Here is a 25,338-nt window from a genome sequence, read left to right on the forward strand (position 1 = left end):
CGGGTTTGGACAATGCTGTCTGGGACTCCAACTTCATCATAGCAGACATATAGGGATGGAAGATGAGGAAGTCTGGGAGTCAATATTGTCTCAGCCATTAGGGCAGATTTGCTGTTCGGTATCGTTTCGACCGAGGTTTAGGCACTGCGTCAGCGATCAGACAATTTCTATAGGCACTAAAAGAGCTTGGTCCTTAAAGAGTCTTCCCCGCCTTTCCCACTCAATTACATAACTTCCGGGGTCACGAAAGGCACCTTCGCCGTGGAAAATATATTGCAAGTCTCACATTTCTGTTTGAGAGCGGGCTAAGTGGGAGCGAGCAAACCGCCCGGCAGGGAGAACCGTCTCGGTCCATAAATACCGATCTTTTTAGTTGGTTTGGATATAAGGCAATTTGTAGGAACTCCTTGTCTTGCGACCTTTAAACAATATTCGCCTAATTCGCTATATGAACGACGACTTCATTTCCTCTTCGGGCTCTTCCTTCAACCAAAACTTAACAAGCACACAATCTCCATTTAATCTCTTCCAGCAGGGGAGAGATAACCCTAAAGCATTCTAGAGTAAAAATTGGAATTATTATGATTCTTTACATAACCAATTTGCGAAAGCTATTGACGGATAGCAATCCCGACGTCATAGGCTAAATTTGTGGCTATGGAATTTCCAATTCCTCCGGCCTTCTATACGCACATGCTCCTCTATTGCTTAGATGCGGGGCTTCGGCCTCGAAAAGCCGGCATCCTAAGTTATAACTGTTTGCCTGTACTCCGAAACCACGTGTATGTTCGATTTTGAGATGTTTCTAAACGGCGCTCCTTAGTGTTAGCAATTTGTGGCCTATAGTAAATAAAGGGAAACGTAAGAACAGAGAAGCAGACCTAAAACCTGAACCTTGAGATTAATTGCCGTCATGGACGCATTTTTTGAGCAGATTCTTTGCTTTGAAGATAGTGCCATTGATCCTCTGTCAGATCATGTTGACGGAGGACATCTGCTGCTTCTTCCATAGTCATATTTGCCGCAACGTGCCGAAAATCCTTTTCGAAAGGATCAGAAGGATATTTGGGTCCCAATTTCTTTCCACTCGCTTACTCGTGCTCAGTAGACGGCTACGACATAGAGCCTGGTGAAAGCTGGGAACTGTCCTCCATCTTGCGAATGACGATGAGAGTCAAGTAGGAATATTAATAAGGCAACAGAAATATGGATGAGGAAGTACGCAATGATACAAAAAATAAGACTTAGAAGGCAAAAGGCCACTAGAGCATATGACCCTGGCATCGGCCACGCGTATGGATACAGACCTAAGTCGGAAAGAATATAGATTGGAGTGTCATGTTCCATAGTCTCGAGTGTGTGTGCACGGACCACCACTTCCAGCGCGTCGCGTTCTTTCCCTCCCGCGTTGCAACTTACTTCTTTTAACACCCATTAATATTACAACCATGGCGCTTCTCGTCGATAAGCTGCGTCCAAGAACCCTTGATGCATTGAGCTACCATCCAGAGCTCTCGGATCGCCTGCGATCTTTGGTAGGTGACCCTGATCGAGAAAGGTTCGGCACTGGCTCACTCAGGATTCGCACCGCAGGCTCAAAGCGGAGACTTCCCTCACTTGCTGGTATACGGACCATCGGGCGCAGGCAAAAAGACGCGCATCATTGCGACCCTGAAGGAACTGTACGGTCCAGGAGTGGAGAAAATCAAGATCGATGCCCGGGTGTTTCAGACGACGAGCAACCGCAAGCTGGAGTTCAACATCGTCTCCTCAGTCTACCATCTCGAAATCACTCCTGCGGACGTTGGTAACTATGACCGGGTTGTCATCCAGGAGCTGCTCAAGGAGGTCGCGCAGACGCAACAAGTCGACTTGTCCGCAAAACAACGGTTCAAAATCGTGGTGATCAACGAAGCCGACCACTTGACTCGTGATGCCCAAGCCGCCCTGCGTCGGACGATGGAGAAATACAGTCCCAATCTGCGCCTGATTCTTCTGGCCAACAGTACCTCGAACATAATTGCCCCCATTCGTTCGCGAACACTGCTGGTTCGAGTAGCCGCACCCACCGAAAACGATATCTGCTCGGTTCTTCGGGTCGCAGGGAAGAGAGAAGGTTGGGCCGAGGTCGAGGAACTCAACAAGCGGATTGCACAGGAGAGCGGACGGAACCTGCGTCGTGCGCTACTCATGTTTGAAGCGATCTATGCGCAAAATGAGAAAGTGACGGAGAAGACTCTGATTCCGCCTCCGGACTGGGAGGCGCTAATCCAGGTGACGGCGGATGAGATCCTGGCCGAACGATCACCAGCTCGGCTGTTGCAGGTTCGCGCAAGGTTATATGATCTCTTGACTCACTGTATCCCGCCAACCACCGTTCTCAAGGTAGGTCTCCACATCTAGAAAGTGAGCAAACACAATTAGCTGACTGTGCCTTCCAGACTCTGACCTTCAAGCTTGTCGCAAAAGTCGATGATGCATTGAAACCCGATGTCATCAAGTGGTCCGCGTTCTATGAACACCGAATCAAGCTGGGCAGTGTAAGTTTGCTGGTCGACTATTATCCGAATTAAGTACTAATCTTCTCCGTGTTTAGAAAGTCATCTTTCATCTTGAAGCCTTCGTTGCCAAGTTCATGCGTATTTATGAGAGGTATGCTTCCTGACCGTCCTAACCATTCAATCAGGAACCTTCCACTAACATGACCCTAGTTACCTGATGGGCATGGATTTCTGAGGCTCAGTAGACAACATCAAACAAAACGGATGAATTATGACTGTACACTAAGAGTGGATTTCGATTGGGGTGCATCTGCTCAATATTCAGATCCTGGACACAGAGGTTTTCGATCTATCACTTTCCGGCGCATCAAGGCATTGTTTTGGTATTTGGCGTTCCCATGTTCCATGCCCATAGTTCTGAATGCAGGGTTGAAGTTGCCTCATATAGTTGTAGCGCCGCCTAGTGCCATCAACTCGTTTAAATTATGTGAAAACGGTTAGAAAAACACTGGCAGTTAAATTAATATTAACAATTAGCATGAGAATAGGGAAACTCTCAAGGCCTATTCTTATCCACAACTTATATTTCTTTTGCCATCTTCATGGGGAAAGAAAGAGAAGGACAAGGTAGTCATGCTCTTCGAGACAAAGACGGAAGAACAACTTATCATCACCACTTGAAAAGACCCACTGGGCGTTTTTGCTTGTTTTCAAATATTTCACAACGGGTGATGTGTATAGAACGGGCGGGGCTTGTGGTAAGCACTATCAATGGCTCCGAGCTTCGGTATGTAGATAGCGCTATACGAAGCCCTATGTGAGTGGAGAGGGAGTGAGGAGCATACGATAATTGGACAATAAAATTACTCATTGTGATATCCCTTCCAAAGTATCAGGATAGTGTACAATCACCAGAGTAGTCAGGTTGGTCACTAGCTGTCTCGACGCTTTGCTAGTTCGATCATATTTCTTAGGATAAGCGTTTTTAAGGTGTCTGTGAAACAAAGACATTGAAATAGTTCCATCTCGCATTATTGGCTTTCTTGAACATATTCATGAAGCTTTCCTTTCAATGGAATATCCTCTTCTTTAGCACCATATGTGTTTATTAGCGTAAACGTCTGCGATTTTGACGCCAATATCGTAGTAGGTCATCCAGCCAGTATGGAGATGCAGAAGGAGGAACTCTTTTGATGAATTTTGAGATCTTTTTGTTCGTTTGCTTCAACTATAATAAATATATACCCGCAGTTTGGTGGTCGTCGTCAACCTTGGTTGACTCTACGTCATCACTGCGTTCTTCCCCAGACCAGCCGGAGATCCTCCACATCTGCAACAATTTGGCTGCTTTCAACGTCTATCGAGCCTGCTACATCACATCTTGATTGTTGCTATTATCTGAAGAAATAATGTCGGACCCCAGACTGATCGATATGGAACCCGGTGGGGAGAGCACCCAGTACGCACATAAAGATATCAAAGGCGGGAAATTGCATTCACTGATCCTCAGAATCCAGATACGAGTCTATCCGACTTTACACACAGACACCCTCTAAGCAGACAGGGCAGTTAGGAGGTGGGATGACGGTTTGATCCATCAGGGTATATCGCGGGCTCACACAGATCCAGGCAATTTGGCACATACGATAAGTGAATCCAGCATGGGGCCGGCGTCGGATGAGACCGACAATGGCAATGCAGAAGAGGACAACGCGGCGCAGAAGCTAGGCATTGGGAACCCCCCAAAGATACAGCCGACAAAGGTACATGTTGAGAGATATAATTTTCCCTACTTCTAACTCCAGTATCACAAATATCCATCCAGGTCACGGAGGATCAACACGCAAAGGAAAAGGCTGATGATAATGTACACAAACAGGCACGAATTTCGACTCCCAGGACAGTGATGCTGCAACCACGAGGATCCGAAGGCTACAGGGGTATGGACCTGGTTCGGGCGTTGGAGCCTAGTCTATTCGAGAGAGACAACAGGATGACATGTGAGGGCGGTTTCGGTATCATGTGGTAAAAATTGACGGTTTATTGGGACGGGGAGGTGCTGGACGAGACGCTTTTCGCGTCGGAGTCCAGAGGAGGGTCCTTGCGTGCTCGCTTGAGGGTCTCGAGGGTGACGCCCCTGCCGAGTTTTGTAATTCCGACCACTGGCGGGTCATCTTTCTTGACGAATTCCCAGAGACCTAACGAAATCAGCACGAGTTGAAAATAGAATATTGAATCACACATACCAGGCAGCTTGTGGCCCGCCAGTCTGAATGCCTCCCGAGCGATCTTCTCGTGGATATCGCCCTTCAACTCAAAAACAACCCGGCTCACGGGCAATCGCACGGTCCAGTAGTCGAACTTTCCCTTTCCTTTACCCATACGCTGCTCATTGCCCTTAGTGTAGACACCGATGTTGGCGCTCACGCGCTTGTAGAGCTTGTAGTTCATCCCCCTAAGCCGCCGCTTGATGGTCTCTTCTGCGATCTTGAGTGCTGATGAAGGCATCCGACGGTCGTGATCCTTCATGCGCAGTCCAAAATCTCCCCACACCACCGTTGTTCCTCGGGTTGATCCACCCGTTGCGACATGAGGGCGACCCTTGGGGGATTTGGACTTCTCGGCGAACTTGGGCGTGAGCCAATCGAGGGCAGGAGAGGTGGTAGAGAATGAGCGACCGAGCGAGAGCCCGGCGAGCGAGCCCGAAAAGCCTGTGTCCAGCGTCAGTTCCGAGTCGCGAAAAGGCTTCCATGCAGGATATCTCACAGCTTGGCCGCGTACAGGCCGACAATGGTCCCGCGAGCATCTTCGGGCCCATTGTGAATGGTGATGGTGATGTGATCTTCAACTTGTTCCGGGAGACACTTTTCGCCGGCCGCGCTAGTCCCAGTGGGGAATAAGTGCGTCTTAGTCATCCCCGTCACGTCCCTGTCGCGTCTCCCTGTTCGTTGCGCGGTGAAGTGCTCTGCTCTCTTCCACCAATCCATCCGGTCAACTCTCTCGTTCGAGGTCAGCATGCCGTCGGATATCCGGAATTTCTTTGGCGGGAAGCCAGATGGGGCCTTCAGCTCTCCGGCCAAGCCTGCCACCAAAGCAGAGGTATGTTGGTTCTCGCCGTGATCATCACATAATATCTCCCAAGCTTACTGACTGCTAAATCTAAAAAATAATACAGGACTCCTCTACCGCCAGGAAAAAGCGTATGACTACAATTCTTCTCCCGAGCACAATTCTGACAATCTCACAGGTAGCAGAAAGGTGATCGAGGACAGCGACGAAGATGACGTGACACCCGCGAAAGCACCCACTCCGAAAGCGAAGTCCAAGAGTCAACCGTAAGGCCCTTCTCCTAAGTTTTGGTCACTGGGCACTTGGGCTGATGGTTTATGGCGACAGGAAACCCAAAGAGCCCGAAGGAGAACCCACCACTACGTCTGACTACTTTGCCTCTAGCAAGAAGAAAAAGTCGGCCAAACCCGAACAGACTCAATCCAACAGTGCCAATGATAGTAAGGTCGAGCCTCCAAAAGCTATGAAGACCGCCGAATCACGCAACGCCGGCAAGCAATCCCGGACTACCATCGATGATGAGAAACTTGGCGGTGATGACATTTTTGCAAGCGAACACGGCAAGGCCGGCAAGGGAGACGATGACTATGTGGCTGCGGATGACGACGACGACGACTTCGAGATATTGGAGGCGAAGCCGGCAAAGGCAGCCCCCAAGAAACCGGCAAAGAAGAAGCCCGCTCACGGCGAAGAGGACGACGTGGTCATGGAAGATCTGCCCAAGATTGCGTCGAAAGCATCAAAACCGGGCCGAAAGCGCAAATCAGAAGCTCTCATCGACGAGGACGAAGATGACGACTACCAGGACACCAAAAAGTCGACCTCCAAGTCCAAGGCAACAGCGTCTCCCGCCGCAAAGCGATCAAAGAAGGCCACTCCCAAAACGCAGGAACGAACGGAAAGTAAAGAGATTCAAGATATCTTTGACAGCATTCCTATGGTCGAAGCGCCATCACCACCCCCCAAAACCGGTGAGACCAAGAAGTTTCAGTTTGGAGCACAGCGATCGCGAACTCCGCCGGCATCTGGAACAAAGGAGATGCCAGTTGGGGCAGAAAATTGTCTCGCAGGCTTGTCGTTCGTTTTCACTGGCATTCTGGAAACGCTCGGTCGGGAAGAAGGCCAGGAGCTTGTCAAACGGTATGGAGGCAAGGTGACGGGTGCCCCCAGCTCTAAAACTAGCTATGTCGTCCTTGGAGGCGATGCTGGCCCAAAGAAGCTGGAGACCATCGCGAAGCACAAAATCAAGACCATCAGCGAGGACGGCCTCTTCGAGTTGATTAGGCGCCTACCGGCAAACGGCGGTGATGGACAGGCTGCAGAGAAGTACGCTGTCAAGAAAAAGGCCGACGAGGAGAAAGTCCGAGCATTGGCGGCTGAAATTGATGCCGAGGAGATGAAGCGTGCTATGGAAGAAAGGAAGCGAAAGGATGCCATGACTGCCAAAGCAGGCGCCCCGGCTCCTGCTGGCCCGCTGCCCAGCTCACAGGCTAAGCCGGCAGTCGATGATCGGCTCTGGACGACAAAGTATGCCCCCACCTCGCTCAATATGATATGTGGCAATAAGGCTGCCGTGGAGAAGATCCAGAACTGGCTGCGTAATTGGCATACAAATGCCAAGCGCAAATTCAAGACCCCAGGCAAAGATGGATCGGGAGTCTACCGTGCCATCATGATCCATGGTCCTCCAGGAATCGGTAAAACTACGGCTGCTCATTTGGTGGCGAAGCTGGAAGGGTTTGACGTTGTGGAATCCAATGCGAGTGACACCAGAAGCAAGAAACTTGTTGAAAATAGTCTTACCGACGTACTTGATACAACATCCCTGCAGGGATATTTTGCCGGAGCGGGCAAGAAGGTCGAGAGCGAGAAAAAGAACCTCGTCCTGGTCATGGATGAAGTCGATGGCATGTCTGCTGGTGACCGTGGAGGTGTCGGAGCTTTGGCTGCCGTCGCCAAAAAGACGCATATTCCGCTTATCCTCATCTGCAACGAGCGCCGACTTCCCAAAATGAAGCCTTTCGACTTCGTCACCTACGATATTCCGTTCAGACGCCCCACCGCCGAGCAAATTCGTGCTCGTCTGTCGACTATCTGCTTCCGAGAAGGCCTGAAAATTCCACCTCCTGTACTCGATGGTCTTATTGAGGGCACCCATGCCGACATCCGGCAAGTGATCAACATGCTGTCCACCGCAAGGTTGGACCAGAAGAGTATGGACTTTGACAAGGGCAAGCAAATGTCCAAGGCGTGGGAGAAACACGTCATCCTCAAACCCTGGGACATTGTCAGCAAGATTCTCAACGCCCAGATGTTCTCACCAAACTCCAATCTTACACTGAACGACAAGACTGAATTGTATTTCAACGACCATGAGTTCAGTTATCTGATGCTGCAGGAGAACTACTTGAAGACCCGACCCACCCTTGCTTCAAATTATCACGGCAGGGAACAGAAACTGAAGCTTCTGGAACTGGCGGATAATGCGGCTTCGAGCATCAGTGACGGTGATCTTGTCGACCGGATGATTCATGGTACTCAGCAGCAATGGAGTCTCATGCCTACTCATGCTATTTTCAGTTTTGTGCGGCCGGCCAGTTTCATCCATGGCAATCTGTCTGATCGGCCCGGGTTCACCAGCTGGTTGGGACAAAATAGCAAGCACGGTAAGAAGAGGCTTCATGCAATGATTTAATTATTATCTCTGACTCTTTGGCTCCAGGGAAATTGTCGCGTTTTGTTAAAGAAATCCAAGGGCATATGCGTCTCCGAACTACAGGCAACCGGGATGAGATCCGTCAACAGTACCTGCCATTGGTGTGGGATAAATCTGTTCGGCGACTGAGAGATGAAGGTAAGGAGAGTGTCGAGAGTGTGATTGACTTCATGGACCAATATTACCTTACCCGTGACGATTTCGACGCCATGATCGAGTTAGGGCTGGGGCCAATGGATGAGTCAACGGTCAAGTTGGAAACGCAGACCAAAGCTACTTTCACGCGTCTGTACAATGGGCGCTCACACCCGATGCCGTTCATGAAGGCTAGCAGCGTTGTTGCGCCAAAGAAGGGACCCAAGGAAAAGCCGGATATCGAAGATGCTATTGAAGAATCCGATGAAGAAGAGGTTGTCGAAGAAATCAAGGATGAAGACGAGGAGCTTGATCTGAAGAAGGACAAGTATGTGAGCCAGCCCAAGAAGAAAAAGGCCGCTGCCCCCAAAGGGAAGAAGGCGAAGAAGACGGACGACGATGTCGTCGATGACAGCGAGGAGAAGCCCAAGAAGGGCCGCAAGGGCAAAGGCAAGGCCAAGGCGTGAACCTTTTTGTAATTGTAGCATATTTTCCAGGCTGTATTACCACAAGCCTGGTGTTTACTGAGGAATAATTGTGTCTGTGTACGACTCTATAAGAGCGTTCATTATTATTCATACTGCCCTACCTGTCACTCTGCGGTCGTTGCGATCTCGTGGATCACATTAGCAACAGCCTGCGGCTGGCTCAACGTCGCAAAATGCCCGGCATCAACAGAATAATTGCAATCAACTCCTTCCCCAGGGGAAGCCGCCACCGCCTGCTGCCCAATAAGCGGGAAACTTGCATCTGTTGTTCAAAGGTTTACCTACTCTAGATAGAGCTAAAAGGAGAGTGCTAGGATTGGCTAATCATCCAGCCGTGCTCGGTCCATAGGGCTAGTCCTGTCTAGGCATGTGTGATGCTCCGCTAGTCAAAGCATGATCAACAACAACTACTATTTTGACCATCAGAATTACCTTGAGTGAACCAACCCCTACATAGATTACAGCGGAAAAAATCTACACAGTGAGATCTGACCACATCGGGGCGCAGTTCCATGATTGGGAAATTCCCAGATGAGTAAGCGTCAGGATGCGGCTGCTGGATAAATTACCTGGGGGCCTTAATACTGACATCAACGACTTGATCCTTGGCGTCCCCATTGCTCCTGTTGATTGAGGACTACGTGCCATTTGGACTTTTCAGAGACTGTCGTGACACACCGATCTTCTTAAGCACTCCCTAGTACTACTCAGAAGGCTATCCATCTCAGATCAAAAAAGGGAAAGGTCGTTTCTTTCTCGCAAAAACAAGCCGAGATTATATGATGGTGTATTAGGGTGCGCTAAATCGTGCGAGACGAAAGTAACCGTACGAAGGAATTCACTGGCCCTCGTCTTACTCGTGTTCGTGTCTTACTTACACCAAAGCTAGCCCTATATAATAATCGACCTGTTTCTATCTGAACTACCACACCATTTGGGGTTCCGAGATCCAGTTCATTATCCTAAACACCAATTGCGCCCATCATGACCAGCCTCGCCAAGTCAACCGGCCTGGAGACCTTCCTTCAAGGAAGTCCCGAAATAAAATACATCCCTCCAAACTCTCCCGACTACCCCGCTGCTCGCAAGGTCTTCCACGCCGGCCGACGTGACAACCCACTGGCTATTGTCCAGCCGCAATCCCCCTCTGACGTCGCTGCTCTTATCAAATATGCCAAATCTAGCTCCCTGCCTTTTACTATCCGTTCAGGCGGTCACAATTTGGAAGGTCGCGCTATTGTTGAAGGTGCCTTATGCATCGACCTGCGTGCCCTGACTGCCGTCACTGTCGCGTCGGATCGTCAATCCGCTACTGTTCAAGGTGGTGTTTTACAAGGTGACCTCGCCAATAAGCTTTGGGCAGAGGGCCTAGCCACTCCAACAGGAACAATCCCGTCCGTCGGCTATGTCGGCTGGGCCACATACGGCGGGTATGGACCGTTCTCTTCGCATTGGGGCCTAGGAGTAGACCAGATTCTCAGTGCTACTATTGTCAACCACGACGGTGATATTATTCACGTCAACGCCGACGAGCCTCTTCTGCAAGGTATCCGCGGCGCCGGCGGTCTTTACGGAGTTATTCTTGATCTCACGATTAAGGTTTACCCACTCACCAGTGTAAGTACCATTATAAGCTATCTCCTACCATCCAGATATCAAACATTATATCAGGTCTGACTAGTAACATCTCCATAGCTCCTCGCCGGTGCCATTATTTTCGATTCTTCTAATATCACTAAAACATGCGTGGACTTTAACGCTGCCTATGAAAACCTCCTCGACACCGAAGGTCTACCGCTAGAACTTACGATCCAACAAATTGCCTTCAACGCTCCCACGGGGCGCTGCTTCGGCACCATCTTCGTCTGGAGCGGTGTCAATATTGAAGAAGGCCAATACTGGAGCGAAAAGATCGCCAGTCTTGGTCCTCTTGTAGCGAATACTGTCGCCCCTGCCAACATTCAGGACTGGTTTCGCGGTAATGGGGCTCTTGTCCCACCGACGGCCTTTGGCTCTTCATACACGCATAACATCAGCCGCGTGTCCCCAGTCATAGCTGAGACGATCGGACGCGGTCTGGCCTCAATGCCCTCCGACCCAGGCACCATGGTGTCAATTCACCAGCTTCGGGGGCCGTCCACAGAACCGCAAGGCATTTCTTCCTCGGTATTTGAGGCCCGAGAGCCTCACTATATGCTGGAGTTACTGGGATTGACGGTTCAGAAGGATGTACAGAAGGAGTCGGAGAAGTGGGCCGCTCAGATGGCAGAAGATATCAAGCAGGCCGACCCAGACTATGTACTCCCTTCGGCTTACGTGTCTTTATACGCCACTACTGTTCAAGCAACGTCACCGGCAAAGACACTAGAAAAAACATATGGGTCAAAGGTGGAGGTCTTGAAGGCTCTGAAGGCTAAGTTCGATCCAGAAAACGTGTTTAGCTTGGCGATACCGGCGTTGAAATAAATCGGTCACGCGGGCCGTAGATATCGCATACAGTAAACATACATTTATCTCGCCCTAAGGATGTACAGTACAGTATTACCAGTATGTAAACTTTGCTACTCGCGCATCTGCATCCCCAGCTTAAAACCGGAAGTAGCAACATCAGTGTAAGCAAATTCAATATTAAATCAAAGAGTGCGTTCAATCCGTCCACTTACAAAATCCGTCAGGATAGATGGAGATCGGCATCGCATTGACTCGCCATGCACCTCTTTGGCTACTTAAGATCTGATGTTATGCAATACTAATTTAGACCATCATTACTTCCCCCCCTGGTTGATGTGCACTTTTGCCACTTATTTGGCTACGGAACCTCTGAGTTATAGGTTTACTCATAGTCGTGCTCGAAATCGCCTTGACCAATACACTGAGAAACTCTTTCCTGGCCCCACTTCCAAGGCGTTAGCGCGGATCATTTATTGAGCTGGCCGTGCTAAATCGAGGGCGCAATAAAATGCGCTCTGTACTATATGTATCCTAACAGAAAGTTACACCATACGTGTAAAACGTCGGTGGAATTCCATAGAATCGTATAGTAGATCTGCAAATCATGTAGGGAGGGCTTCCTAGTGCCGGGTAACTTAATGATCTTCTAGGCGACTTCAGTTCTCCTTCTCATGTTATGCGGTGTGTACTAGTCGTCATCTATGAGGCTATCTCTTTAGCGTAGAGAACCTCAAAGTGATACTAGCGGCCAACAACTATTCTAACCACTTGGCGGTTGTTTGTAGGCGAACAACACCTCAACCGCTCCCTATGGTGTAACCTCAACTAATAATCACTCACCTTTAACTTAGTCTGTCGTTACAGTAGGCCCAAGAAAATGACTCCTAGTTCTCTCGTTAACCATTATGATTATGGCGTTCAACAAAGCATAGCGCTTGACACGTGGGGCAATGATACATCATAAGATGCATTCCAATTCCAAGACTTCATTAGATAATAAGTCCATAAATTGACGTCCTAAGGACTCCAAAGGACTCCAAGGGGTAAAGCACACAAGCCTCGTAGCGGAAGTAGACCTCCTTGGCTTCTAGCATCTTCGTGAAGCAATGAGAATGAGGGGGCTGCTATCTAACCGCTGAGAACTCGCGCCTTACACTTAAAGTAAACGGAAAGCCGATCCGAAACTCCGACACCAGAGACTCTTGGCAGTCTCTAAATGGTTAAGCCTAGTCACTGATGTAAGTAACTTTGCTAGCTGATTATCCTCGTATCCTGCCCAATTCCTCATGTTAAATATGGCCTTTCCCATACAAAATAGACCGAACGCACCAGCTAATAAGCTTCATAATCCTTTTTTATCGTCATTGCCGTCAAGAGCGTCATAGCACGTTAATATTATCCCCTGTCTCCAATGGCTTCTTCGCTAAAAACTATGAAAACCACCCTTCTATATGCGTTTGGAATATTTATATTAATCTTTTATTTCCTTATCATCGTCCCAATTCTCTTGGTTGTCGAAGTCCTTGTATTCCCCTTCACACTTCCCTATACACTTTACCATTTTTCCTCAAACTGGTCCCTGACATCGTCTGACGAAGCGCCCGTCGCGTTGTATCTGAAACACTTTGAGCGTATACATCCTGACCTCATCCGCTATGTCGGCGCTGCTCATGAGACAAAGAGCAGTAGGCGGCCACCTCGACACATCAAGTTCTGGCCGCGGCAATCGAGGCACTTCTTCTTGCCTATACCTTGCATCGCAACTATTACCTACCGCGAATGGACGTTTTCGCATGCTGCCGGCCTTTTTGCAACGCTCGAGAATGTGGGTTGGGATCGGAAGCTACTGTGGACCTTTTTGCGCGACCAAGTTGAGGGAGCTGGGCTGGTGACAGACGCCGAGAAGGATGCATTTGCTAAGGTGATGCAGAAGATGAACTCCCATAGGTATACCGGTCTTATAGTCGCGTTGTGGCGCAGTTGGATCAAATCGCGGAATGTGGAGAAAGTGTCACAGAATCTGCAGAGGAGAGTGAATGAAGCGACCGACAAATTCGGATATCTAGGCCTTCCCATTGTGACTGTGACGGGAGACTCAATGAATTGGATCTTGCAGAGAAGTGCGATCCTGGTATTAGGCGGTGTCTCTGCTCGTCCCATAGGACGATTGGTTTTGTTTCAGCCAGTATGGAAGAGCGCAACAAAAGATATGGACTTGGAGGAAGGACAGGGCTTCTGGCAGCTAATTTATTAGGGGATTCAATTACTGTTTAGGGGTTAGGGTTTCAGGGAGCACTTCAGACTGCACCTATAGCTAGGATATGTATTTACACGTTTTAGACATGTAAGCTGGTATACAACTGCAATAGTAGGCGAGCTTTGATACGTACGCAACTAAAGTTTCCTTCCACAATCTAAGACAGGCGGGGGTAAATGGAGAACAATCTCGTTGATTTGAGATAGTTTCGCGTAACGTAAATCTAAGCTATGAACGATATTGAAAATAAATGCGAGCCAGTCCGCTATCTCGTAACCTCAGCTTATAAGCGACTAGCTGCTTGTATTCTAGTTCTTAGCCCGATGTGGCGTGTTCCAGCCTTCTGGTAAGACCGTGGTCATCTGGTAAAACCCTGGTCTCCGTACTATTACATATATGACTATTTGCTACGAAGGCCTATGTTGCGCTCTTAGGCCATGACCCGGGTGGTCTTTTTTGACTAACCTTTAGACGCAAGGGCGCGGCTAATGCTCGATTTCGTTGCTTAAAGAGCGAATCCGGTCATATGGAAAATTCGCTAGCTCGTCGTAGTACAAGGTGGGTTTTTAGAATAGGTGACCGCACAAAGCCTCGAGCATGATTGGAATAGACCTCGCCAAAACCCGTCAAGAGTCGGACCGCCAAGACCCGCGGACTCTTGGCGAGATCTAATTCCACGCTTGCCGAAACGAGGACTTTGAGAGTGGCTGAATGAATACGAGCTACTAAACTAAACACGGGACGACTATAGAACTAAGGAATCGCGACCCTTGGTTTCTCAATAAAGCGCAAGCGGGTCGGTGTTAAGCTGTCTCCAATCTCAAATTGACCCCCCCCCCCCCCCCCCGGGCAGAAGAGGAGACATTCCAAACTCTCACTATGCTACGCTACTATTTCAATCATTGTCTATTTTCTTCATTTTAAAGTTATTGGGCGTATAGCTCAGCGGTACGAGCGCTCGTTTTGCATACGAGAGGTCTGGCGTTCGATCCGCCATTCGTCCAGTTACATTTTTTTTTCTCGCTTTTGCGGACCGTTCTGCTCACTTTTTAACTGGTCTGAGTCTTGTCTATATTATATAGACAGTTAATAACATGGAAGATGTTATTAACCAGTTATGTCTAGTACCAGAAAAGAAAGAAAGAGTGGGTTTGTTGCTTCGGAGGCCTGAAACTTCCAGCTCGAATCCAGCGTCTTGTATATTATCAACAATTTGATCAGATTCTCTGCCAGTCCAAGCCTCCCAGCCGTTCAAAATTAGAATCACACCATATCTTTGGTTCTAAGCTTCTTCGAGCACATCGGAGAAGTACTTCACGATTCGACCTTGGGAATAGAACAGTCCATGAGAGTCGTGGACAAATGTGTAAAGCCGGGGAAGACAGCCCCACTCGACGGCACTGCTTGTATTGTGGTGGAAGGCATTCATAGTTGGATGCATAGCTTCCAGGTCGCGTGCGTTGTCTTTGTAGTTTAACGAGGTTGTATATTAACATGACTTCTAGGTATGTAATCAGTATTCGTTAGGATGGTCTTTTGTTGTTCTCTCGAGTTTGGTGTAGGGGCGGTCTTCTCGTGAAGGGAACTGTGCGCCGCAGTTCCTATAGCACTGAACCCGTTTCAAATCCCATGCTAACCATGACTTGGGATCGTGGCAAGGATGCCAGTGAGTCTCAGGGTGGAAATTTTGTTCGTAGGCGTTGGCCCATCCTTTATGAGTGCTTCGTGTATAGAGGCCGAATCTAAAGATGAGAGGACCATGAAAAGGACCTGGGCATTTCCTGGGAGTATACCAAGAACCATCTTCCATACGGTGGTGGATGCGTGCTTATCACTCATGTTCATCGTGTCCTTGTCATCCACGTTGGTCTCGACTCGGTGGGGTGAGGTGAGAAAGTACTTCTGCGGTGCTTACTTCTCTCGGGACAAAATAAAAGGAGTAGTGCAGCAAATTAGAGCGACGATTCAAATGCTCACCATAAGCATTTCGCGTGATTTGTACAATAATGCCTGCATGGTCCGAGCCACTGCACCTCGGTGCTTACTTGGGGCTAGCAGACAGAACGATAAGCAGGAGTAGCTAGCATAATATGAGAGACATCATATCCAGATATACGAGGAGACCAATAGCAGAAGATATTTGAGCTCACGGATACTCATCATCCGGTCAATCTATACAAGAACCCGATGGTATGCTCTAGGTAGACGTATTGTACTCGCGGCTATGATTGGCAGGGATCGGCATCGCGACCGATGGATCACCGCCTCTCCATCTTAGCTACCCCCCTCGGCTTCTGTTCACTTCACTCATTCTCCGTGCCCAGGCTGGTCCTGCCTGTCAGTTTGAATCTCTCTCTGCCTTACTTTCTGTTCCCCAAGACTTCTTCTTGAGGCGCATGCCTCCCTTCTCTGTGCATCCCCCCCCCGGAGAGCATGCGGCCTCAGCCTCACCGACTCCCTTGACACCCCAACATATCACTAACTCGCCGATCGCGTTGCGCTACCTACGTGGTTTGCTATCAACATTTCCTTCGTAGCGATCGGGAAGATGTCGCTCCTTCATAATGAAGAGTAAGTCGCGCGGAGGATCTGCCCCGCCCCTCCCTTGCGCGTTGCTGGACAGCACTCACCAACGTGCAGTTTTACGATCTGGCAATTACGCTCGTCATATCTGTCTACGATTAAAGATGGCATCGGAGACCGGTTGATCAATGTCAACAACTCCGTTCTCAATACCCCTGGCTTTCGCGCCGCGGGCTGGTCTTCCGCGTCCGCGAACCCCAACATCCAGAGCGCCTCCAGTCTCAAACGCACCTACTCTCCACCTATCCCTACCACGGCTGCTGTTTCCTCGGAATATTATCGGCTGGCTACTCGAGATGCGAACGGTGCACGGGACGACGTGCTCGGCCTCGACGACGGCGAAGACGAAGAAGGGGGGATGGTCACCGGGAAAAGCAACATGGATGTGATTGGACGACGACATCATGGACGAGGTACAAAGAAAAAAGGGCGCCGGGAAAGACACCAGCAAGAAACCCAGCGGCCGACCGAGCCAGAGGACGAGGATAGCAGTGACCTAAGTGACGATAGCGACGATGACGAGAACAATGTTCACCGGTTGGTCAACCATTGTACCTGACCCTGTTTTATATCATTCTCACACGTTACAGGGCGGTCGATGCAATCAAATTCTCTAAGATGCCCATCAACCGCAATCGGGCTGACTCGTCCCCAATCCGCTCGACAGAGGACCGTGATCGGCCAGAGGTGATGGTCACAGCCCCAACACACAATCAAGGCGCGGGCCACTATCGTACAGGATCTCTGGGAAACGTATCGGCGATCAAAGGGCAGCGCCCACGCCGAGACACGACTACTAGCAGTGACATGTCAACGGACAACGAAGGCGACCCTCAAAATTACAAACCTGGATCAGTTCAATTCTCCTCAAATGATCAAGTGGTCGATCGTCCCCGTACACGGCGCCAGCGAACTGGAAGCCGAGGTGCGGAGAGCTTAGCCCTGGGAGAGTTGACTGAACAAGCCGAAGATTCGGGCGCCGAATCTGTTGGGTCTGCCCTATCGTCCGAGTTTGATGATGGTACTGCTGGCTCTGGGTCCATGCTCCTGGCCGGGGTGGGCATTGCTGGAAGTTTGGATTCGTCGCCTATGGCTTTGATGCACAAGCTTCCTAGTGGGACAGGACCCCAGAACACGTCGCCACGCAAGACAAAAGTTCTGGCCCCCGAACTACATGATCTTCCTCCGCCACGGCCTATCAGCACCATTCAGCCAGTCAGTTTATTAACTCGTCAGCTCAAAGCTCGCAAGCGCGCACCAAGCAATCCGGTTGAGAAGTTTATGGTTCTCTCGGGACAAAGCCCGGATGACTCGTTGTACTTGAAAATATACGTGCCGTTTTCCTCGGATCCAGAAGATCCACTTGACCTGCCGCTCATGCGAGAGTCCAAACTGGCCAAACAGCCGGCCCCAGTCACTGTCTCTGAAGCGATCGGTGCGGCGCTCTGGAAATACTCCGAAGATGCGCGAGGCCCATCTATCAACCGCGAAAAGTTGACGGTTAATCGATGGACGCTTCGCATGGTGGAAGATGGGGAAGTGGAGTTCGACTTTCCAGCGCTGGGACGAACGCTGCCGATGACGGATTTCACTTCGAATAACAACCAAGCGAGCAAGGCACGGGGTCGGTCACGAGGAAGGCCTTACGATGAGTTTGCGCTCGTGGAGGCCTCTGATTCGGAATTTGAGGAAAACGAACGACTCTATCCGCAGTTCAGTCAGAGTCTTGGATCTGCTGAGGGCGACCAACCTGCAAATCTGGCAGCACCAGGCACCCAGTCTACTTCACAAAGCAAAGCAACTGCGGCTCGCCAAAACCCCATCTTAGGCCCTTTCTCGTCTGCCTTGAATGACAGCACACTTACACCTGCGGATCGTCCTGCTGTGCCAATCTCCCACGCCACCCCCCGTCTCGGTGTCTCGAAGACCCTGAAGGTCCGGTTCATCAACCTGGAAGCATCGGCTCACGCCATGACGATCAACACGACCTCGGACAGCTATATTGCGGAGATCCTTGACTCGGTGTGCAAGCGCTGGGGGCTTGATAAAGGGAATTACCTTCTCAAGGTGGTGGGATCCAATACCATCGCACCGTTGGATCGCACCGTAGAAGCACTGGGACCTATCACAGATCTCGACCTTGTTCGCCGTCGGTTTGGGGCTGGTCCTCTGACAATGGGCGGTTCTCCCGGCAGCTCGTCCCCCAACGCGCCGCTGATGGTCGAGAGCCAACCTCCAACGACAGTCAAAAAGGGCAAAAAAGAAGCAAAGCGCATGCTACCCTCGCTGACACAAAAACAAGACCTTATTGGAGGTTACTACCGACGCTACCATGTCTTCCGCAAACAGTCCATGTCTTTTACGGCATCAAATCACCGCATTCTGACCTTTGACAACGACTACATGCACATCATGCCAGGAGAGTCGGGTAAGGCCGGCTCCGACGGCAAAACACGCTCCATCAGCTTCAACGATGTGGTGGGCTGCAAAGTCAGTCGTCGACATCCCAAGAGTTTCCGGGTGGTGGTGCTGCGCGGCAACGATGCGACGGAGCAGAAGCGGTATGACTTTGAGGCGCGGAATGCACTGGAGGCTGTTGAGATCGTGGACGAGATCAAGAAGAACATGGCGCATTATCGGATTTGAGGACAGGCGGGATTCTTTGTCCTTTTTGGGAGTTGATTATATCTAGGCACCTACGAATTGATTATCATAATGCATACACTCTCTGTCGTAGAAAATAAGTATCTGGATATCTTGGACGCCAATTCTGATGTCAGTCACGTGTCCGTGTCCGAAAATCGATGTTTCCCCCGTTTACTCACCCACCCCATGCAATCGTCTGGAAAGCCCCGTGGAGTGCTCACTATGCTACGGAGCTATGAGGTTTGTATCACCCGGTATTTTTGATTCATTCCTTCCCCCGTTCTAATGGTTTCTAGAATGCACTCAAGCTGCTCAATAGTCAACGGCGCAATGCGCGCCCGAAAGCTGTTAATGCGCCCTTACAAGTAGAGTCCCAGGGAAGCAGTCAAGCCCTTCGAGGATTGCCCAGTCTCTCTGGAATGAAGGAGTGGCTGCAGCTCCTCGGTCATTCGGTGAGATCCTTCTCTGAAGTGGGGTCTTCTTTCATCTCACACTCTGTAGGATAGGGACATCAATGGATTAAACATCGTGCATGTTACTGGAACGAAAGGCAAGGGAAGCACATGTGCCTTTACACGTTGTCTTCTTCGTGCCCATGGCCTGAGAACAGGGTTTCCGAAACGTGTTGGGCTCTACACCTCTCCAGATTTACGCTGTATCCGAGAGAGAATACAGATCGATGACAAACCCATCACTGAAGACCTTTTCACAAAATACTTTTTTGAAGTCTGGGACTGTTTATTCCCTGTCAATCGCCAGTCGGATGCTCAGACCCTCCGACAGCCTCGATTTCTGCAGCTCTTGGCTTTAACGGCCTTCCACGCATTCATCGGGGAAAAAGTCGAGGCTGCGATTTTTGAAACCCACCATGGCGGGGAGTACGATGCGACGAACGTCATACAAAAGCCCGTCGTTACAGGAATCACTTCTCTAGGACTAGATCATGTCGAGCAGTTAGGCCCTACGATCGAAAACATTGCGTGGCACAAATCCGGAATATTCAAGACTGGCTCGCCCGCGTTTTCGCTGCCGCAAGAACCAAGTCCCGCAGCTGTCATGAGGAAACGTGCTGCGGAGAAGGGGACCACCTTGAGTTTTGTCTCAGTCAATGACAGCTTGCTTCCAGGCAATACCAAAGTTCTTGGAGTTCCCGTGCAACGACTGAATTTCTCGTTGGCTCTGGAGCTTTCTAAGGCTTTTCTACATTCAAAGGGTCCCGGTAGTCACCTCACTGGTGATGACATATCTCTCGGTGTGGAACGCTTTTCCTGGCCTGGAAGGTTCGAAATCATCGATGAGGGTGTAACTCGGTGGTTCTTGGATGGTGCACATAACGAACTGAGTATTGGTCAGGCCGCTGAGTGGTATGCCAAAATTACGAATTCTTGCCAGCGAGGGTAAGTCCTATACTGTCAATGCGATGGAAACCGGCTGACATACGCGATCAAGACATCGTGTTCTCATATTCACACACTTCTCAGAGGAACGAGATGGGCCCGCCCTTCTCAGACACTTAGTACTAGCTTTGCTCGCCAACAACGCAGCGCCTGACCATGTCATCTTCACAACATACAAAGAGAGAAAAGATGGTTCAACAAGATTCGGTTCGGCCCCAGTGCAACCTTCCTTGCCAAATCCAGCTAACAAGCGTGATAGATAAAATGCTCAAAGTCCCGGAATCGTCGATTCCTGAACATTTCGCTTTGTATTCCTCCATTTGGAAAGAGCTTGATCTCAGAGTGCAGTCAGCAAAGGTTTCAACTGCGGAAACGATCGAAGAAGCCATCCAGCTTGCAAGGGATATAGCATCCCAGGAAGGTCAAAATCAAGTATTCATAACAGGGAGTTTGTACCTAGTTGGCGGAGCTCTCAACATTCTTCAGCCTGAGGTCTAATGATCTGTTCAGCAGCACGAGAACTTGACAAGACGCTCATCCAAAAAGGAAGGTTGTATCTAGAATCCTAAGCCACTCCCCGTCCACCATCCACATCCATGGTGATTCCTGTGAGGAATTCTGCTTTATCTGAGGCCAAAAAGGTGACCATATTCGAAATATCTCTGGGTTGACATGGTCTCCCGAGCGGGATAGTGCTACAGAGCCTTTGCCGAGCCTCTGGGGTGTCTTCCCCGCCCATTACTTTGAGCATCCTATCATGGATTAGTTTAACGCAAATGGCGCCTCTGTAATGTAAACTTGGTCACTCACATTCCAGTCTCACCAACAACGGGGCGAATACAATTGAACCGGATCCCAGACTTGGCGTACTCTAGGGCGAGAGCTTTTGTCGCCTTTGTAATGCAATTAGTCAGGGACGGTACTTTGAAATGTACACACAGTAGTTTGCAAGAGTAGCCCTACCGTAGTTATGGTTCCCTTACTGGCGGCATACCATAGCAATCCAGCTCTTGGTCGATATTCACTACTACTTCCAAAGTTGATGACATGGCCCCGAATATTCCCTGACAGCCAATATGGGATGATGACTCTCGTTGTCCAGTGTATTGGCTTCACGTTTACCCGGAACATCAAGTCAAAGACGTCTTCGGATGCCTCATGTGAGGGAACGATATCGTGGAGGACGCCAGCACAGTTGACAACGGTGTCGACCTTCCCAAAAGTGTCCAATGCAGTCTTGAGAATGTCTCTCCAAGAGGACTCCAAAGAAACGTCGGCGGTATGAGCCACACACGACTTGGGTGATGCCGCGGCCGCCGTTGCCTTGACATTCTCGTCATTCAGGTCGACAGCAACGATTTTGGCTCCTTCGATGGTGAGAGCTCCAACCAAGCCTTTGCCAAATCCGGCTCCTGCCCCCGTGACGATAATAACCTACAAATCTGGTGTCAGGATTACACGCTCCCCTTCTGATATGAAGGCTTACTTTGCCGTCTAACTCTCCCATGGTGGGCCACAGTACGATTTGCACAGCTATATATATATTAGGAGGACGAGTACCTGAAGTACTTGTCACTGATGTATATTCTCTACTTTAAATGAGGGGTCCAGAAGAAATACCCAACTATAAATATTCCTCAAGCCACTTGCGCCAATTCCGAGGCCGGAGAGATGGCCGAGGGAGTCGGGGAGGGCTGTTGATTTCCCCACATCCCCGGACAGTCCATTCCAATCGGTATCCGCTCGATTCTACTAGTGTAGAAATCCGGCCTCTGGTAACGATTTCCGAGATTCTGTTTTCCGAAGTCATGCGGGGACATCGGTGGGGGTGTTATCTTGGAACACATTCAGAACTCTACACTAGCTCTAACCTGCGGTCTTTCACTCTTCACTTTGGCACGTTTCCACTCCAATGACCTCGCTGCTTCAGCATTGGCAGCATATACAGACAACTATAAGAGAGGATAAAAATTGTTAACCAACAGAATGAGTTCAACTGTGACCCATACAGCGACTTCGGTCACTGCCACGCTGCAGCCGCCTCCCCAGGTGCAATCCATGGGAAGGACCAAAGACGGCAGGTTGCTGAAAATTCGTGAATACCCAAAGTTCGCAACGCTCGAGGAAGAGCGCGTTTATCGGAAGCAGCACTTGGCTGCAGCCTTTCGAGTTTTTGCTGATCGTGGATTCGATGAGGGTGTCGCTGGGCATATCTCTGTCCGTGACCCGATCTTGACGGATCACTTCTGTACGTTGCATTGCTCCAAACGCCAAATGGCTGTTAAACTGCTTCTTGGCTAACCCTCATAGGGTTGAATCCTCTGTCGATGCACTTTGCTCTTATCAAGGTATCCGATTTAATCTTAGTAGACGAGGAAGGACAGGTGGTTGAGGGCGATGAGCCCATCAACACTGCTGCCTTCACCATACACTCGGCGATCCATAAGGCTAGGCCCGATGTTCATGCAGCCTGTCACGCTCATAGCGTTCACGGAAAGGCTTTCTCTGTCTTCGGTCGAGAGCTCGAAATGATTACGCAGGATTCTCTGAGATTCTATAATTGCCACGCTGTTTACGGTCAGTACGGCGGGGTCGTTGTTGATGCCGAAGAGGGCAGACGCATTGCAGACTCCATCGGCAATGGGAAGGCAGTCATTCTGCAAAACCACGGTCTCCTGACTGTTGGTCAGAGCGTGGATGAAGCTGCCTTCTGGTTTATTAGTCTCGATAAGACTTGCCAGGCCCAGTTGCTTGCCGATGCTGCTGCCGCCGCTGGTTACAAGAAGAAATTGATTCCTCAAGAGGAGGCGGAATACGCCGTACAGACCGTCGGCGGCCCAGACAAGGGATGGCTTGCATTTCAACCTTACTACGATGAGCAACTTGCCAAGACCAAGGGTGATTTTCTGAATTGAGGGTGAAAGTCGTCATGCGTTTTGAGGTAGGTGTCCTACTCAAAGTGAGCGACTGCGGTATTAATTGGGATAGGTAGAATGTCTTTCATTTTCCTATAGTAGTCTTAGTTTATATGTTTCATTCAATACTCTCCATCACCTCCACTATTACTCCGATCATCGGATACCTGCTTGGATAGCATTATATACTCTATTGGGAGGTTCCAGTCATCAGGCTATCTTGTGCCTCTATCTCCAGCAGACAAAAAGGTTGGTCACCTCTTTACCACCTACGTGAAACAAAACTCCATAGACAAATAAGAGGGAAAGTAGTGAAGTCAAAATTATCAACTTTCAGCGGCCTGGGTACTGATGGGCGCCTACCGAACTACTGACTGGATCCCATGTGCGTATATGACCAGTCTTCCACTGGGTGTTTGCTAGACAGAATATAAAGTGGTACCTAATAAGTACGCCCATATCGGTGACCAACTGAACTATACTTTCTTGGTAGTAATAGCAATCTCCACCATTGCTTCACGGAGCGCCGAGTTGTTGCAGTGACGATGCGGAAGTCGTTTCGCGACTTTGACAGCATCCAAGGTGCCTTCCGAGAGGACAAATATTTCGTCCATCTCCTCGAGACTGCGTCCGGAGGTCTCAGGACAAAGGTAGTAAATGGTTGGTATCATTGCCACATTGAGCCCCGCAAAGATGAAAAAAAATCGCTGTCCAAGGCTGTTGAATGCGATAGGAGTGATGGTGGCGATAACAACGCTAAACATCCACGAGATGCTCATGCTAAAGCTGATCACTGTCGTGCGGATATGTAGAGGCGCGATTTCGGTGGTATAAAGGTATGGGATGGCCCCGAAACCGATAATGTAACTGAAGTGAAACAAAAACAGAAAGAAGACTGCAGCGTGCGCTGCCCACGGTTTGCCAAGCTCAGATCCAAGACTAGCAAGCAAGACTAAGCAAGTGGCGTTCCCAAGTGCGCTTGCCAGCATCAATTTCCGTCGGCCAAAAGATTCGATCGTGAGAACACAGACAATACCACCAATAGGACCGACCATCTGGTATACTGCGGCTAGAAGCCTGGACGTTGATTCGCTTAGCATTAGATTATGCTCGAAAATCTCAGTGGCTAAACATAGAATAATGCGTTAGTTCCAGTGGCGATGAGAAAAAGTGCAAGATAGGGCAAAACGTACTATAAAACGCGGTAACTGTAGCACCTGTCAAATGTCCGAACATCAAAACACCAATAACTAAAAGAGCTCGGTGGAACGTTCTCTGAGGACCCATGCAGAACATTTCCTTGAGAGGCTTTCCCTTTCCTGATAGTGCCAGCGAAGATTGCACTTCAACAACTCTCGCTTCAATAAGATCATCTTCGGCAGTTGTGTTCTCCAAAGCTGCTAGAATTTCTCTAGCCTCGCAGACTCTGCCTTGTCGAATAAGCCAACGAGGCGATTCGGGCAAGAAAGCAAGAAATCCGAGAATGACAACGGAGAACAGAACTGGAAATGCAAATGGCAAGCGCCAGGCGATGGCTTCATGCGTAAAGGACATTCCATAGTCGAAGAACAAGGCTGAAGCGCATCCAAGACTGCTAAAGATACCCTTTGTTGCAACGTGGGATCCACGCTTTTGGGCGGGTGAAATCTCAGAGAGCCAAAGAGGAATCGTAGCCCAGATTTCACCTGTTCCAAGGCCGATGATTATTCGCCCACCGATGAGCTGAGCAAGGGAGCAGGCGCTGGTGGCAATGATGGTCCCAATGATCTGGATAACCGTTCCTACCATCATGAGACGCCGACGCCCAAGCCAGTCACCCAACCAGATGCAGGAGAGTGTCCCAAGGAATCCGCCTATTGTAAAGGCCGCCACGGTGGCGCCCTGGAGTCCTGATGCATTAGACTGGGCGTGAGCACGTTCCACGCTGATTTCTGGGAATTGCTTTTCGAAACTATCCAAAGATAACACCCCCCCGAGTAGTGATGTGTTGTAGCCGACTGACATGATCCCCGGCATCAGAACGCCAAGGATAGCGGCAATGTTGAGGCCATTGCCACGAAGGCCAAGAAATCGTGACATGCCAGCCGAGTTAAAACGTTGATCTGCCCACCACGAGGTAAAGAGCAATGGATCGACGTGATCAACTCTGATCCCCGTAATAGAAGGCTAAAGAAACCTGC

The 25,338-nt window shown here is 49.7% G+C and overlaps 11 protein-coding genes across 11 annotated transcripts; 8 read left to right on the forward strand and 3 right to left on the reverse strand.

Annotated features, from left to right (window-relative positions):
* Window positions 1-1,448: 1,448 nt before the first annotated feature.
* Window positions 1,449-2,736, forward strand: N7510_009627 (replication factor C subunit 5; the record flags this gene model as incomplete). Its single annotated transcript, XM_056981552.1, has 5 exons — window positions 1,449-1,535; window positions 1,594-2,385; window positions 2,442-2,540; window positions 2,597-2,652; window positions 2,712-2,736. 5 exons carry the CDS (start codon window positions 1,449-1,451, stop codon window positions 2,734-2,736), a joined length of 1,059 nt encoding a protein of 352 aa, XP_056829388.1.
* A 1,426-nt stretch (window positions 2,737-4,162) lies between these two features.
* Window positions 4,163-4,530, forward strand: N7510_009628 (uncharacterized protein; the record flags this gene model as incomplete). Its single annotated transcript, XM_056981553.1, has 2 exons — window positions 4,163-4,264; window positions 4,327-4,530. The coding sequence occupies 2 exons, from the start codon at window positions 4,163-4,165 to the stop codon at window positions 4,528-4,530; spliced, it is 306 nt and encodes a 101-aa protein (XP_056829389.1).
* An 11-nt stretch (window positions 4,531-4,541) lies between these two features.
* Window positions 4,542-5,319, reverse strand: N7510_009629 (mitochondrial 54S ribosomal protein uL16m; the record flags this gene model as incomplete). The annotated part of the gene is made up of 3 exons (XM_056981554.1): window positions 4,542-4,699; window positions 4,748-5,212; window positions 5,283-5,319. The coding sequence occupies 3 exons, from the start codon at window positions 5,317-5,319 to the stop codon at window positions 4,542-4,544; spliced, it is 660 nt and encodes a 219-aa protein (XP_056829390.1).
* A 197-nt stretch (window positions 5,320-5,516) lies between these two features.
* On the forward strand, window positions 5,517-8,888 carry N7510_009630 (replication factor C subunit 1; the record flags this gene model as incomplete). Its single annotated transcript, XM_056981555.1, has 5 exons — window positions 5,517-5,600; window positions 5,677-5,701; window positions 5,749-5,836; window positions 5,898-8,236; window positions 8,293-8,888. The coding sequence occupies 5 exons, from the start codon at window positions 5,517-5,519 to the stop codon at window positions 8,886-8,888; spliced, it is 3,132 nt and encodes a 1,043-aa protein (XP_056829391.1).
* Window positions 8,889-9,893: 1,005 nt separating this feature from the next.
* On the forward strand, window positions 9,894-11,375 carry N7510_009631 (FAD-binding oxidoreductase; the record flags this gene model as incomplete). The annotated part of the gene is made up of 2 exons (XM_056981556.1): window positions 9,894-10,526; window positions 10,605-11,375. 2 exons carry the CDS (start codon window positions 9,894-9,896, stop codon window positions 11,373-11,375), a joined length of 1,404 nt encoding a protein of 467 aa, XP_056829392.1.
* A 1,417-nt stretch (window positions 11,376-12,792) lies between these two features.
* On the forward strand, window positions 12,793-13,614 carry N7510_009632 (uncharacterized protein; the record flags this gene model as incomplete). The annotated part of the gene is made up of 1 exon (XM_056981557.1): window positions 12,793-13,614. The coding sequence occupies one exon, from the start codon at window positions 12,793-12,795 to the stop codon at window positions 13,612-13,614; it is 822 nt and encodes a 273-aa protein (XP_056829393.1).
* A 2,551-nt stretch (window positions 13,615-16,165) lies between these two features.
* N7510_009633 (Sin1 family protein) lies at window positions 16,166-18,846 on the forward strand (the record flags this gene model as incomplete). Its single annotated transcript, XM_056981558.1, has 3 exons — window positions 16,166-16,188; window positions 16,258-16,737; window positions 16,791-18,846. The coding sequence occupies 3 exons, from the start codon at window positions 16,166-16,168 to the stop codon at window positions 18,844-18,846; spliced, it is 2,559 nt and encodes an 852-aa protein (XP_056829394.1).
* Window positions 18,847-19,032: 186 nt separating this feature from the next.
* N7510_009634 (uncharacterized protein) lies at window positions 19,033-20,741 on the forward strand (the record flags this gene model as incomplete). Its single annotated transcript, XM_056981559.1, has 5 exons — window positions 19,033-19,086; window positions 19,143-19,298; window positions 19,348-20,243; window positions 20,296-20,450; window positions 20,503-20,741. 5 exons carry the CDS (start codon window positions 19,033-19,035, stop codon window positions 20,739-20,741), a joined length of 1,500 nt encoding a protein of 499 aa, XP_056829395.1.
* Window positions 20,742-20,808: 67 nt separating this feature from the next.
* Window positions 20,809-21,750, reverse strand: N7510_009635 (uncharacterized protein; the record flags this gene model as incomplete). Its single annotated transcript, XM_056981560.1, has 4 exons — window positions 20,809-20,995; window positions 21,054-21,136; window positions 21,207-21,677; window positions 21,730-21,750. 4 exons carry the CDS (start codon window positions 21,748-21,750, stop codon window positions 20,809-20,811), a joined length of 762 nt encoding a protein of 253 aa, XP_056829396.1.
* A 479-nt stretch (window positions 21,751-22,229) lies between these two features.
* N7510_009636 (class II aldolase/adducin family protein) lies at window positions 22,230-23,158 on the forward strand (the record flags this gene model as incomplete). Its single annotated transcript, XM_056981561.1, has 2 exons — window positions 22,230-22,491; window positions 22,554-23,158. 2 exons carry the CDS (start codon window positions 22,230-22,232, stop codon window positions 23,156-23,158), a joined length of 867 nt encoding a protein of 288 aa, XP_056829397.1.
* Window positions 23,159-23,634: 476 nt separating this feature from the next.
* Window positions 23,635-25,237, reverse strand: N7510_009637 (uncharacterized protein; the record flags this gene model as incomplete). The annotated part of the gene is made up of 2 exons (XM_056981562.1): window positions 23,635-24,284; window positions 24,352-25,237. The coding sequence occupies 2 exons, from the start codon at window positions 25,235-25,237 to the stop codon at window positions 23,635-23,637; spliced, it is 1,536 nt and encodes a 511-aa protein (XP_056829398.1).
* Window positions 25,238-25,338: the final 101 nt, after the last annotated feature.

The sequence above is a fragment of the Penicillium lagena genome, assembly GCF_028827675.1.
Source record: "Penicillium lagena strain IBT 129212 chromosome Unknown utg000007l_segment0_segment0, whole genome shotgun sequence".
In the NCBI taxonomy this organism is placed as follows: Eukaryota; Fungi; Ascomycota; class Eurotiomycetes; order Eurotiales; family Aspergillaceae; genus Penicillium; species Penicillium lagena.